We start from the raw sequence: 13,269 nt of genomic DNA, 5'->3' as shown, positions 1-13,269 counted from the left end.
TAGGTAGACTCGAACCCACGGCCTCCCTTTGAGAGGGAGTGGGCACTAGCTCTCAAATTGTTTATGGATACGTGGCAAAATTTTAAGGGAGAGACACTTCTCAAAACGAGTATCGAGCTCTTATTTACTGAGATCTACAAATAAATTGAAAGAAAACACATTTAGGAAAATATATAAACTCCGTCCCCGTATTCCTTACATGTTTTCCCCGAAGCAGTACAAGCGATGTCTTTTATGAAAGAAGCCAAAGCAACGTGAGAGGAGCCGCCTTCATGATTTAAAGAGTTTCTAGCCTCTTGCCTCAGCTCGAGGGCGCGCTTCCTCAGCTTGCAACCCTCCTCGCCTTCCATAAGGGTTTTCACCACCCGCACAACCTCTTCTCTGCTAGCTATCCCATTGTCCTGCCGAGCAAGTCCCATCCCCACTCCAAAAAGCCTCTCTATCAGCTGCGCATTCAATGGCTGGTCTACAAAGATTGGGAAGCGGCACGGCATGAAGATACTCTCCATAGTGGAGTTCCAGCCGCAGTGCGTCAAGAAGCCGCCTAATGCTGGGTGGTTAAGAACCTGCAACTGGGGCGCCCAAGAGATGATGCAACCCCTTCCTTTTGTCCGCTCCACGAAGCCTTCGGGGAGCTTGCTGTTGGCCTGGGTGTCTGGACGGACCACCCACAAGAACTTATGGTTGCTGGCCTCTAGGCCCAAAGCTATCTCCTGTACTTGGGAAGGAGGAAAGAAAGCCACACTGCCAAAAGAAATGAAGAGGACGGACCACTCCTCCTGCCTATCAAGCCACTGGAGGCAGTCCAGGTCCTCGATCCTGCAAAGGACTTCCAACTCGCCTTGTAGTAGTAGTAGTAGCAGCAGCATCTGCTTTCATGCCCAGCTTGTCCAAATCCGGCGCAGGCAGGCACGGGCCAATGTATGTCGTGTTGGCAGGCAGGGAAGGCAGAACGGAATCTTCGAGGCTATTGAAGGTGTTCATTAAGATGTGGGAAGCTTCATCTAGTCGCTCGAATACCTGCAAGAGCGCGTCCATCTCCTTTCGTTCCTCACGGTAGAATGTGTCTAAGATGGCGCGTGGACCTGCGTGAAGCTTGCGGTCCAGCTCCTCTTATAAGAGGGGGGCTGCATCGGAAACCATTGGAATGTGTTGAAGTACTAGTTAAAGTATGCCTCCACACAAAGCAAAAACATCATACACACTAGACATGCACGGGAACTTAACCTAGTCCGTTTATGTAACCACCTGTCTCTCTCTTTATAAGAGTCACTCCTTATATAGCGTAAATATCAACAGCATACACATCTTTATAGCAATACAATCGTGATAAAGACTTTGTGTTCTTGCTCTGTTCATTACTGTGTTTAGGACCTGCGCTCCTGTCTGTGAGCACATATTATGACTGTACCATATACATCTTTGCATGATATCCATCCCTTCACCCTGTTGGCTTCAATCTCTGCCTGAAAAGGCTGAGCCCACTCAACCATTGGTCATGCGACCCCCTTTGGCGACACATCATCAACATACACATCTTTATAGCAATACAATCTTGATAAACATTATGCATCTGTACAGAATGTTAGTTGTGTTACTATGTAAGATCACAGACTGTTGGTTGTGTTACTAAATACGATCACGCACAAATGTATTAAGCACAAGAGCAATAGAAACGAAGAGTAACGCTAGAAGGGAAGCACTCTTACATCCGGGATAGACTTTTCCTGCTTGGCCATGCAACCCACGTGGTACGTGATTGCACTGCACGTCCAGAAGAGCGCTCTGGGGATGCTGAACTTTTTGGCCACATCTTGCACCCATGGCAACATGAAGTCCGAAACGATGGAAGAGATGGGGTCACCTGTAGCCCTGGAGCTCTCCACGAAGCTCTCCAACCTCCCTTCTTGCTGCTTCATGCCGATAATTGTCCTCTCCACAGACTCCATGGACATGTCCAGCTTTCCATTGTCAGCAGGCAAGCCGTACGGGATGGTGACGAAACGAATGCCAGCAGCGGACGCAGAATGGTGGTCGGAGTCGGCGCTGGCGTTGAGCATGGTGCGCTGCAAGCGTTCTGTGAGCACGCAAGTGACCTTGCAATTCTAATTATAAAGTTCTTAAGCTCAGGCACTCGGTGATACTGATAATGATCAGGAGGGCAGAGAGGCAATTAAGGGTATACAGTAATACGTTTCAAATATAGTCTCGACTATGAAGCTAGCCCAAGATCAGATACCAGACCTGACTTGGTCTTCTCCGCCCCTTGCGTGATGTGGCAGGACTCCCTTTGATCAAGCAGGTTGCGGTCCATGTGCCTTTTGCTACACACTTCGCTTTCATTCATGTGTCAATGGCTACAAATTGTAGCCACCTCGACTACTTTACTATTGCAGCCTTTTGCTACACGTTTCACTTTCATTCATGTTTCAATGGCTACAATCGAAGCCGCCTCGACTACTTTTGCTACACACTTTACTTGCAAGCTGCCGTCCAATTTTATGGTAGGAGGACTCCTAAGAGCCCTGTCCCACTATCCAAGAGATCCAAGCATCAGTAGACATGATGAGAGAGGGAGGCCGATCACAAGGGAAGCTCCCTTGACCATACAAGAATCGAAAAGAGTTGGAGATGCACCTCCAATAAGTGGCAAAGGCAAAGCGGTGGTTGTAGAGGAGCAACGAAAGAAGAAGCTTCGACCTAAGCAACCGTAAGTCCTTCCATATAAATTTATTGATTTAATTGTTTTTTTCATGCATATTGAAGTACATGTATTGTTTTCTATGCATGCACATATAACATAAGCATAAGCTTATGTATGTATTGGCTTATGAGGCTATGATTGATTTTGTATTACTTTTTATGCTTATGAACATATAGTATAAGCATAAGCTTATATATGTATGTGCTTATGAGGCTATGTATGTTTATGCACAAGCATAAACATAAGCTTATGTATGCACATATAGTATAAGCATAAGCTTATGTATGTATGTGCTTATGAGGCTATGTATGTTTATTCACAAGCATAAGCTTATGAATATACATGAGCTAAATCTTCTGTACAAGCATATACATGCATTGATGTTTAGAGTATCCATATCCCTTTTTATGCATGTACATGTAGCATAAGTATATATGTGCGTAGGAGGCTATGTATGTATATGCACAAGCATGAACTTATGCATATATATGAGCTTATGTATGTATATGCACAAGCATTAACTCATCTTGGAGAGTGAAGACTTAGCTCTCTTAACAAATATATAGAGATCCCTCTTGTGGGAAAGTACTGCGATGTCTCTAGAGTATCTCCTGGATATGAGATTGACGAGGGGAGTATGCCCTCTATTTGGATCGTCTGGCCCTCTACATCTAGAAAAGCCCTCTCGATGGATACTCCTAGGAACTTGAGTGTGGATGAAGGGCATTTCTTGACCTGTATGGTGGATGAGGTATCATCCCTATTTTATCCCGATGCATGCCGGTGCTACTAGCATGCTCGGGGGGTTCACCTCAAAAATTGTTAGTGTACCTATCCCACTTTTTAAAAAGTGGACTATTTTGGGCAGCTTGCATGAAGAGAACTCCATGAGTTCTATTTTGATAAGGGAGAGCTACACAACTACATGCAAAGTGCCAAAGAGAAGAGATTTGCAGCCTTCTTGTTGTAGTCCTTTTCACGCGCAACACGTGGAAAAATGGCCCAAGGGCCATTCTTACATGACCCCAAGGTCTCAAGGTCATTTGGGATGGCCATGGGGCATCCAAGAATGGCCCTAGGGCAATTCTTTTCATGTACAACAGGTGTAAGGACCATTCGTGCATGACCCCAAGGCCTCAAGGTCATTTTGGAATAGCCATGGGGCATCCAAGAATGGCCCTAGGACCATTCTTGCCATGCACGTGTAAGGAATATTCTTGTATGACCCAAGGGCCACTCTTATATGACCCCAAGGCCTCAAGGTCATTTTGGAATGGCCTTGGGGCATCAAGAATGGCCCTAGGACCATTCTTTTCATGCAAAACATGTGTACGGATTCCACGATCCCAAGGGGCATTAAGAATGGCCCTGGGGCATCAAAGAATGGCCCTAGGGCCATTCTTTTCATGCACAATAGGTGGAAGAATGGGACCATTCTTTGTTCCAAGTGGCTACTATTTTGAGGAAACCGCTGGGTTATAGCAGAGGCAAGCCAAGAACTTCAGTTGGGATAGTGTTTTGTGGTTGTAATTGGAGATGGTACCGCAAGTTACCTGATCTTATCAAGCCCTCTTGCAGTGCTAGCTAGCTGTAGCTAGTGTGAGGATTAAAATAGCTCTCACCGGAATGTCCAAATACTAAATAGTCAATTCTTCATTAGACTATATCTCCTAGCTATGATGTTCAAAGTCACCCGCCATACCGGCATGCTCACGTTGTACCGGCATGCTTAGGTATAGGACCCCGCATGCATTGGGAGCCCCGAGTGCATGCCGGTAGCTACCGGCAAGCGTCAGTAGCACTCGGAAGCTAATGGCATGCACTGGGAGCTCTCAATGCGTGCCAATAATTATTGGCATGCTTAGGTAGCACCCGGCATGCATTGGAAGCTTCACGTGCATGCCAATAGCTATCGGCGTACTTAGGCACCCGGAGGTCTCGGTGCATGCCGATAGCTTTCAGCATTCTTAGGTAGCACCTGGTATGCATTGGGATCTTCCAAGTGCATGCCGGTAGCTATCGGCGTGCTTAGGTAGCGCCCAATATGGATTGGGAGGTCTTGGTGCATGCCGACAGCTTTCGACATGCTTAGGTAGCACCTGGCATGCATTGGGAGCTTCCAGTGCATGCCGGTAGCTATCGACGTGCTTAGGTAACACCCGGCATGCATTGGGAAGTCTAGGTGTATGCTGATAGCTTCGGCATACTTAGGTAGCACCCGGCATGCATTGGGAGCTTCCAGTGAATGCCGATAGCTATCGGCGTGCTTAGGTAGCACCCGGCATGCATTGGGAGGTCCCAGTGCATGCCGGTAGCTACCAGCATGCTTAAGTCTTATGTATTTCTATTAACTATTAAGCATGCATTGGGAGGTCCCGGTGTATTCCGGTAGCTATCGGCATGCTTACGTTATATGTGTTTCTATTAACTATTAAGCATGCATTAGTGTTGAAATTTGAGCAAAATGATGAGCTATGGTGGATCAAACACTAGAATCAGCATAATTAACAAAGTGATTAGCAAGTGATTAAGATGTAATTAGTGAATAATTAGCACATAGATTAATGTAGGCATGGATACTCAAAAACCAGCAAATTCTCATTAGGGCTATGCCTCAATTTATAGAGTTTACATCAAGCATCAAATCCCATTGATTTCTCCATGATTCACTCCCTGAATATCTCCACCTCTTGCCTGATTCTCTCCACCTCTTCTCTTTTCCCTGAATATCTCCCAGAATATCTCCACACTCCTAAATTCCCTCATGCTACCCATTATTCTCTCCCAGTAGATTCTCCTCACCTTTTCACAGGTTCTTTCACAATTACATCTCCTCTTTTACAGCCTCTATCCAAGAGCTTGTTCCCACACACACCCTTTTCACTTGTATATTTCAACACCTCCCCTCAAGTGAATAATCCTAACACACCTGGACCCTGTATCAAGTTTCCCTCTTACTTGATAGCCCGCGACCAGTGCCTCAAGTCCCTAAACTCCATAGTCCTTGACACACTCTCTCTCTATGTGTCCAAGGCTACTATAAGTGCCCGTGACCTTGACTAAAGTGCTCATACATACATCTACCACTTGGCCTACATCATCGGTGGCTCAGAGGTGGTTTTACTTTGTTGGGGCAGGTTACATTGGGTTGTGGGCTCTCTCTCTCTCTCTCTCTCAGAAAAGATGATCCGACTCCACTTCTCTTGGAGCCTCCATGAAGTTTGCCGATGTCGTTCCTTCTTCACTGGGTTTGCTGTAGCAGTCTCTCGCCATGTGTCCTGGCTTTCCACATTTGTGGCAAGTGAAGGTCCTCCCTCCTACTCTGCCTCTTCCTCGTCCTCGTCCTCGAGAGAATCCTCCTCGGGTGAAGAATGCTTTTTCCTCTCCTGCTGTTGAGTCGAGCTCTTTCTTCTCTTTGCCTCTGCTCTCTTGCTCCAGTAGAGCTGCTTCTATCTCGTGTATCTTCAGTTCAGGCACATTCTTTAGTGTTGCTACAATGTTTTCATAATCTCCCTTGTCCACACTCTTCAAAAGTACAGCTAATGCTTCATCATCTTCTACCTTTTTGCCAATAGCTGCCAGCTGTTGCTTAATGCTTTTATATTTGTTCAAGTGTGTGATTAAGGGTTCACTTTCCTTCATGTCCAATTTGTAAAATTACATTAATAGATTTATCTTGGAATTTTTTGCTTGTGTACCAAATAATTTATTGAGTTCATCCCATGCATCTTTTGCCCACTGTATCCCTGTGATATGGTGAATGATCTCATCATTTAAACTGAGTGCAATAAGCCCCAATGCTTTTTCATTCCTACTCTTCCACTCATTTTCCCCTCTCTCTGGGCATTCATCTCTCCCTTCAACTAATCCCCACAGATTTTTCCTCATCAGCAAATACATGGTTTTTGTTTGCCATGTATAGAACTGTTCTCCATTAAATTTGGCTATTTCCTGTGCTGAATTCATGGTGAAGTGAAGGGGGTCTTACCTCTTGATCCAAAATCAAGATTCAAGGGCAGTGTCTACCCTTTTACAACTCAATCTGGTATTTAATAGATGATTACAACAATTTTATCAGCTTAAAATCACCAGAAATTACATTAAATTGAGAGTAACCAATTTGTACGGGATGGTTGGAGTATCAAACCAACTCCGATTTGAAATCTGAAGTTATAGGGATCTGTATCAGATACCTAATGGTTAATTTGAACCCTCAATTGCACCAAAAGTACAGTGATTAGCACTGATTAATCACTGATTAGCAAATTAATGCTCTGGTTTATGTACAGAAAACAGAGTATGCGGGGAGCTCAGATCTGGTGCCTTCCACTTCAAATGAGCTCAAATGCTTTGAAAGGCATCAATAGCAATGAGTCTAGTAGAGGATTAAGCCAAGAAACATAAGATTTGAGCAAATAATGAAAGCTTAATCTCTGTTTTACCAAAGTCACCTGCAGATTTGATGAAGAGCTTTGATCTCTCTGTAGACTTGATGAAATTGATTTCTGTCTTCACCAGCTTGTAGAGCATGCTTGATTACCCTTTGTGCTAAGAGGAATTAGAGAGTTTTGACCTGAGCAAAGAGCAATCTTCATTCCACTTCAGAAAAACGGCGCCGGTTCAAACGTTGATTTCTGCATCATTTCTGCGCGGTTTGCAGCGTGGAGTGGATGAGCTTGAAGCTAATGAGCTTAGCTAGCTTAAGCTAGAAGCTCATGACCTAATTTTAACTGTGCTGGATGCTAGAGACCCTCCACTGGCTGGGGGTGAAGGGGAAGAGTGAAAACTCACTAAGAACTGATTTTTTTGCTAATTATCTTACTAATCCTGATTAATTCACTAATGGGCTCATAAATCTAGTTGATTCTAGGCATGGCTCTGATACCATGTTGAAATTTGAGCAAAATGATGAGCTATGGTGGATCAAACACTAGAATCAGCATAATTAACAAAGTGATTAGCAAGTGATTAAGATGTAATTAGTGAATAATTAGCACATAGATTAATGTAGGCATGGATACTCAAAAACCAGCAAATTCTCATTAGGGCTATGCCTCAATTTATAGAGTTTACATCAAGCATCAAATCCCATTGATTTCTCCATGATTCACTCCCTGAATATCTCCACCTCTTGCCTGATTCTCTCCACCTCTTCTCTTTTCCCTGAATATCTCCCAGAATATCTCCACACTCCTAAATTCCCTCATGCTACCCATTATTCTCTCCCAGTAGATTCTCCTCACCTTTTCACAGGTTCTTTCACAATTACATCTCCTCTTTTACAGCCTCTATCCAAGAGCTTGTTCCCACACACACCCTTTTCACTTGTATATTTCAACAATTAGGAGCTACCGTCATGCATTGATAGCTCTACTCACATGCTTGGGTAGCACCTGGCATGCTTAGGTAGCTACCGGCGTGCTCACGTTGTATCAGCATGCTTAGGTAGGACCCCACATGCATTGGGAGCTCCGTGTGCATGCCGGTAGCTACTGGCAAACGTCAGTAGCACCCGGAAGCTAATGGCATGCACTAGGAGCTCCCAATGCGTACCAGTAACTATTGGCATGCTTAGGTAGCACCCGGCATGCATTGGGAGCTTCGAGTGCATGCCGATAGCTATCGGCGTACTTAGGTAGCACCCGGTATGCATTGGGAGGTCTTGGTGCATGCCGATAGCTTTCGGCATACTTAAGTAGTATCCGGCATGCATTGGGAGCTTCCAATGCATGCCGGTAGCTATCGACGTGCTTAGGTAGCACCCGGCATGCATTGGGAAGTCTCGGTGCATGCCGATAGCTTTTAGCATGCTTAGGTAGCACCGGGCATGCATTGGGAGTTTCCAGTGCATGCTGGTAGCTATCGGCATGTTTAGGTAGCACTTGGCATGCATTGGGAGGTCTCAGTGCATGTCGGTAGCTACCATCATGCTTAAGTTTTAATGTATTAACCCATGCCGGTAGCTACCGGTATGCTTACGTTATATGTGTTTCTATTAACTATTAAGCATGCATTAGGAGCTACCGTCATGCATTGACAGCTCTACTCACATGCTTGGGTAGCACCCAGCATGCTTAGGTAGGACCTCGCATGCATTGGGAGCTCCGTGTGCATGCCGGTAGCTATCGGCAAGCATTAGTAGCACCCGTGAGCTAATGGCATGCATCGGCGGGAGCTCCCAATGTATGACAGTAGCTACCGGCATGCTTAGGTAGCACCCGGCATGCATTGGGAGCTCTCAGTACATGCCATTAGCTCCCGGATGCTACTGACGCTTGCCGGTAGCTATCGGCATACTTAGGTAGCACCCGGCATGGATTGGTAGGTCTCGGTGCATGCCGGTAGCTACCGGCATGCTTAAGTGATATGTGTTTCTATTTACTATTAAAGCATAGCTACTGTCGTACATTGACAACTCTATTGGCATGCTTGGGTAGCACCCGACATGCTTAGGTATCTACCAGCATGCTCAAGTTGTACGGGCATGCTTATGAGCTACCGTCATACATTGACAACTCTATTGGCATGCTTAGGTAGCACCCGGCATGCTTAAGTAGGATGCCGCATGCATTGGGGGCTCCGAGTGCATGCCGGTAGCTATCGGTAAGCGTCAGTAGCACCCGGGAGCTAATGACATGCACCGGGAGCTCCGAATGCATGCCGGTAACTACTGGCATGCTTAAGTAGCACCCGGCATGCATTGGGAGCTTCAAGTGCATGCCGGTAGCTATGGGCATGCTTAGACAGCACACCCGATATGCATTGGGAGGCCTCATTGCATGTCGATAGCTTTCGGCATGCTTAGGTAGTACCCGGCATGCAAAATCCATAGTGAGTCGTCACTTATCAATTCTTTCAATGCGAAAATGTTGTCCATAAGCTCACATACTACTCTAACAGTGTGCTTGTAAGTACAATATGATGTTAATGATTAAGATGTAATTATACATACGTAAATTAAATAGCATGATTCAAAACATTAAAGTAGTAAAGAAGGTATTCATACATATTTATCACATCCACATGATATTTCTATTTCATCTTGATCAATTATTTTCTCTTTTTTCTCCATGATATTCCCTTCTTCATCTTGATCAATTGTTTTGCCTTCTTTCTCCATGGTTTTCATTAGCCCTTTAATCCATTCCATCATTGTTGGCAGAAGACATTTTTGAGCTTTTTGGTGAGATCTTTTTCCTGTACACTTTGCCATCTCAATGTCATACACTTTGATCCATTTCTTCATCTTTTTTGTGTTATATAACATAAAGGAATTTATATGTTCACGAAGCTCCAATGATAGCTTTATTTCCTTTCCATTGCATGATAGTACCTCCCCTGTATTCTTATCATCTTCATCAGCTTTCCATAACCTTGGCGTATTCGGATCCATATTAACCATATACTTTGTTACATAATATAATGATTCAAGAACCAACCATCCCTCAGCCATGGACTCTTCTGGTCGTGCTCTCTGACAAGAAATTCCTTTAATAACTTTCATAAAGTGCTCAAAGAAGAACATACATCGGATACTTATTACGACACCTGCAAGGAAAATTTTATCCACGATGAGAACAAGTAAATGCACTTGGCTATCGAAGAAGCCTCTTGGTAATTCTTTCTCCATCAAACATAAAAGCATTATGCTTTCATCTTTCATTCTCGGGGCAAGTCAAAGGAGTTAATCTCTTTTAAAACAACAAACCTGGCATAATAATTCAAACTCATTTAGATTTTTTTCGGAAACATATTGAGAATAAAGGAATAACAATAAAGTGAAATTGGGTAACCTTACCGTGAGAAGAGGATGCTAGTTGATAAATAATATCACGTATGGCAGGTATCAAACAGTCTTGAATGACCAAATTATGGTAGCACATGCTGCCAAGTGATCAAGAAAGTAGATGTTAATCATATAATTATATCTAGATAAATATTAAGAATGAATCTATGTATTGAAAGCTATGGTACCTGAATGAAGTTGTGCCAGTCATGAATCTTTAGACCTAATAGTTACATGCCCTAATGACCTGAAGGTCATGTTGAAATGGCCCTAGCACATCTAATAATAGTCCTAGAGTCATTCTCACATGAACAAGAGGAGAAAGAATGGCCCTAGGCCATTCTTGCTTCACTCCAAGGCTATGCTAGAGTTGTCACGAGGCATCGAAGAATGGTCCTTAACCATTCTTAGTTAGCCTCAAGGCCATGTTGGAGTGGCTTGGGGCATTCAAGAATGGCCTAGTAGGGGCATTCAAGAATGGCCTAGTAGGGACATTCTTTCCATGCATGACAATTACATGAATAGACTATGTACAACAATCATGGCGTTTACACTAAAACTATGAAAGAGATTAACTTAAAATAATTAAACGTGACAATGTAAACGATTAATATTTCTATCGTCAATCATCAAGAGTGTACATAGAATCAAAGAAAGCTATAATTAGCTAACAACTCTTCACCAGCATGAATATTGCATAAGGTTTCCACACATATGTAGCCATACTCTATTGAATTGACATTCTTATCTCATGTACACCAAGGGGGTAATTCTGGGTGAAGAGTAAAACATACATTTGGTCTCATGTTTGTGCCTTGACAACTGTTTATGTATCCTGCTACATTTCCATACTCTACATCACCAACGATGTACACCCTATCCTCTGGACTATCTACCTTGGGATCCTCTTCAAATGAGTACTTCAAAGCTCTTGGATTCAACTTACACAACTCCTTCCAATCATGGAGATATTACTTGTCTCCACCATAATGAAGAATAGTCGCACCTCTTGGAAGAGAAGAGGATAAAAAAAGTCCAAACCTGCTTCTTGTATGGTTGAAGAATGGACCATAAAGGTTACATTATTAATTTCAAACATTTTTTAATTTGAATAGGAAAAATGGATGTTCCAAGAGGATCACGCTCTCTCACATATCGCGCAACACATGGTATAGGGAAGTATGCTTAATTTTCTGGGTCTGTACCAAGCACAAGCAATATAAGTGAAATTAGAAACCCATGCTATAACTATTCTATACTAGCTTGTGCATTGTACATGGTTGTACGTAGATACGAGTTTACTTTGCACCATTAGTAGACACAAGGGAGACTAGATAGGCACCTGTTGTACATTCTAATATCCAACAAGGTATAAGGAGAGTAGATGCCAATCTTCACAAAAAAGCAAAAAAGCATGTCTTGAAGCCAATATAAAATGGTAACAAAGGTATAAATTGGATCTATGCCATTAAAAAAGAGAATATATCTCTTCTCATCAATATACGGAGCATAAATTTTCCATGAGGCCACTCTATGCTCATCTATACGTGGAGAGATGAGAATTGACCTATTATGTGCAAGAGCATGCAAGAAAGTTGGGTGATCCATCAAGCCCATTCTAGAATGTCCCCTCCGTGGGCCATTCTTGCATGCCCAAGAGCATCAAGAATGGGCCATTCTTACACTTGTTGTGCATGAAAAGAATGGCCCTAGGGCCATTCTTGTTGCCCCATGGCCATGCCAACACAACATTAAGATTGAAAGAGGATGCAAGAATAGCCTTAGAGAATGGCCCTTAGGTCATGCAGCAAGAATGGCCCTGGGATAAGCCCTGGGATAATTCTTCGATTTGTGGTGTAAGAAACGAATGGCCCATGGACCATTCTTGCACTTGTTATGCATGACAAGAATGGCCAATCTTTTAGGCCACTCTTGAATACTTTTTCAGGCCTTATTTGCCATGAAAGAATGGCTCTAGGACCATTCTTGCACATGAGGCCATTCTTGGATTCCCCAGGGCCACTCTTGTATGTTGTTTAAGGCCTGTAAGGCAAGTAGTGGCTGTTTCTTGCACCTCCTGTGCATGAAAAGAATTGCCCTAGGGCCATTCTTGGATGCCCCATGGCCATCTCAAATATGACCTTGAGGCCATCGGGTCATGCAAGAATGGCCATGGGGCCATTTAAGGATACTCTAGGGCCACTCTTACATGTTCTTTGAGTCCTTTAAGGCAAAACAAGGGCTTGATTTGCCATGCAAGGATGGCCTTAGGAGCCATTCTTAGATGCCCATGAGCATGCAAGTGATCTACCAAGCCCATGCTAGAATGGCCCCAAGGCCATTCTTGCATGCACAAAAGAGCATCAAGAATGGCCCATTCTTACACTTATTGTGCATGAAAAGAACGGCCCTAGATCCATTCTTGGATGCCCCATGGCCATTCCAACACAACCTTAAGACCAAAAGAGGATGCAAGAATAGCCTTAAACTTAGAGAATAGCCCTGGGATCATGCAAGAATGGCCCACGGGAAATTCTTGCATGTCCTAGGGCAACTCAAAGAGTGCTTTTTGAGGCCCTTGTATCAAAATAGTGGCCTTAGTTGCCATGAAAGAATGGCCCTAGGGCCATTCTCGCACCACCTGTTGTGCAAGAATAGAATGGCCTTAGGACCATTATTGGGTGCCCAAGCATGTAAGAAAGTTGGGTGGCACCAAGGCTAGAATGGCCCCTGGCCATTCTTGCATGCACATTCTCATCAAGAATGGCCCTAGGACCAT

General features: G+C 43.9%; 1 protein-coding gene across 1 annotated transcript; it reads right to left on the bottom strand.

The window, feature by feature from the left end:
* Positions 1–228: 228 nt before the first annotated feature.
* On the bottom strand, positions 229–2,254 carry LOC147613209 (UDP-glycosyltransferase 74E1-like). The gene is made up of 2 exons (XM_086782067.1): positions 1,710–2,254; positions 229–1,127 (listed from the first exon to the last, which is right to left on the bottom strand). The coding sequence occupies exons 1-2, from the start codon at positions 2,058–2,060 to the stop codon at positions 1,068–1,070; spliced, it is 411 nt and encodes a 136-aa protein (XP_086638193.1). The 5' UTR covers positions 2,061–2,254; the 3' UTR covers positions 229–1,067.
* Between the last annotated feature and the right edge of the window lie 11,015 nt (positions 2,255–13,269).

Source organism: Cibotium barometz, chromosome 44 (assembly GCF_041138505.1).
Source record: "Cibotium barometz isolate CiBa-2024 chromosome 44, ASM4113850v1, whole genome shotgun sequence".
NCBI lineage: Eukaryota > Viridiplantae > Streptophyta > Polypodiopsida > Cyatheales > Cibotiaceae > Cibotium > Cibotium barometz.
The sequence above is the reverse complement of the archived record's forward strand: the minus strand, read 5'-3'. Positions and strand labels throughout refer to the sequence as shown.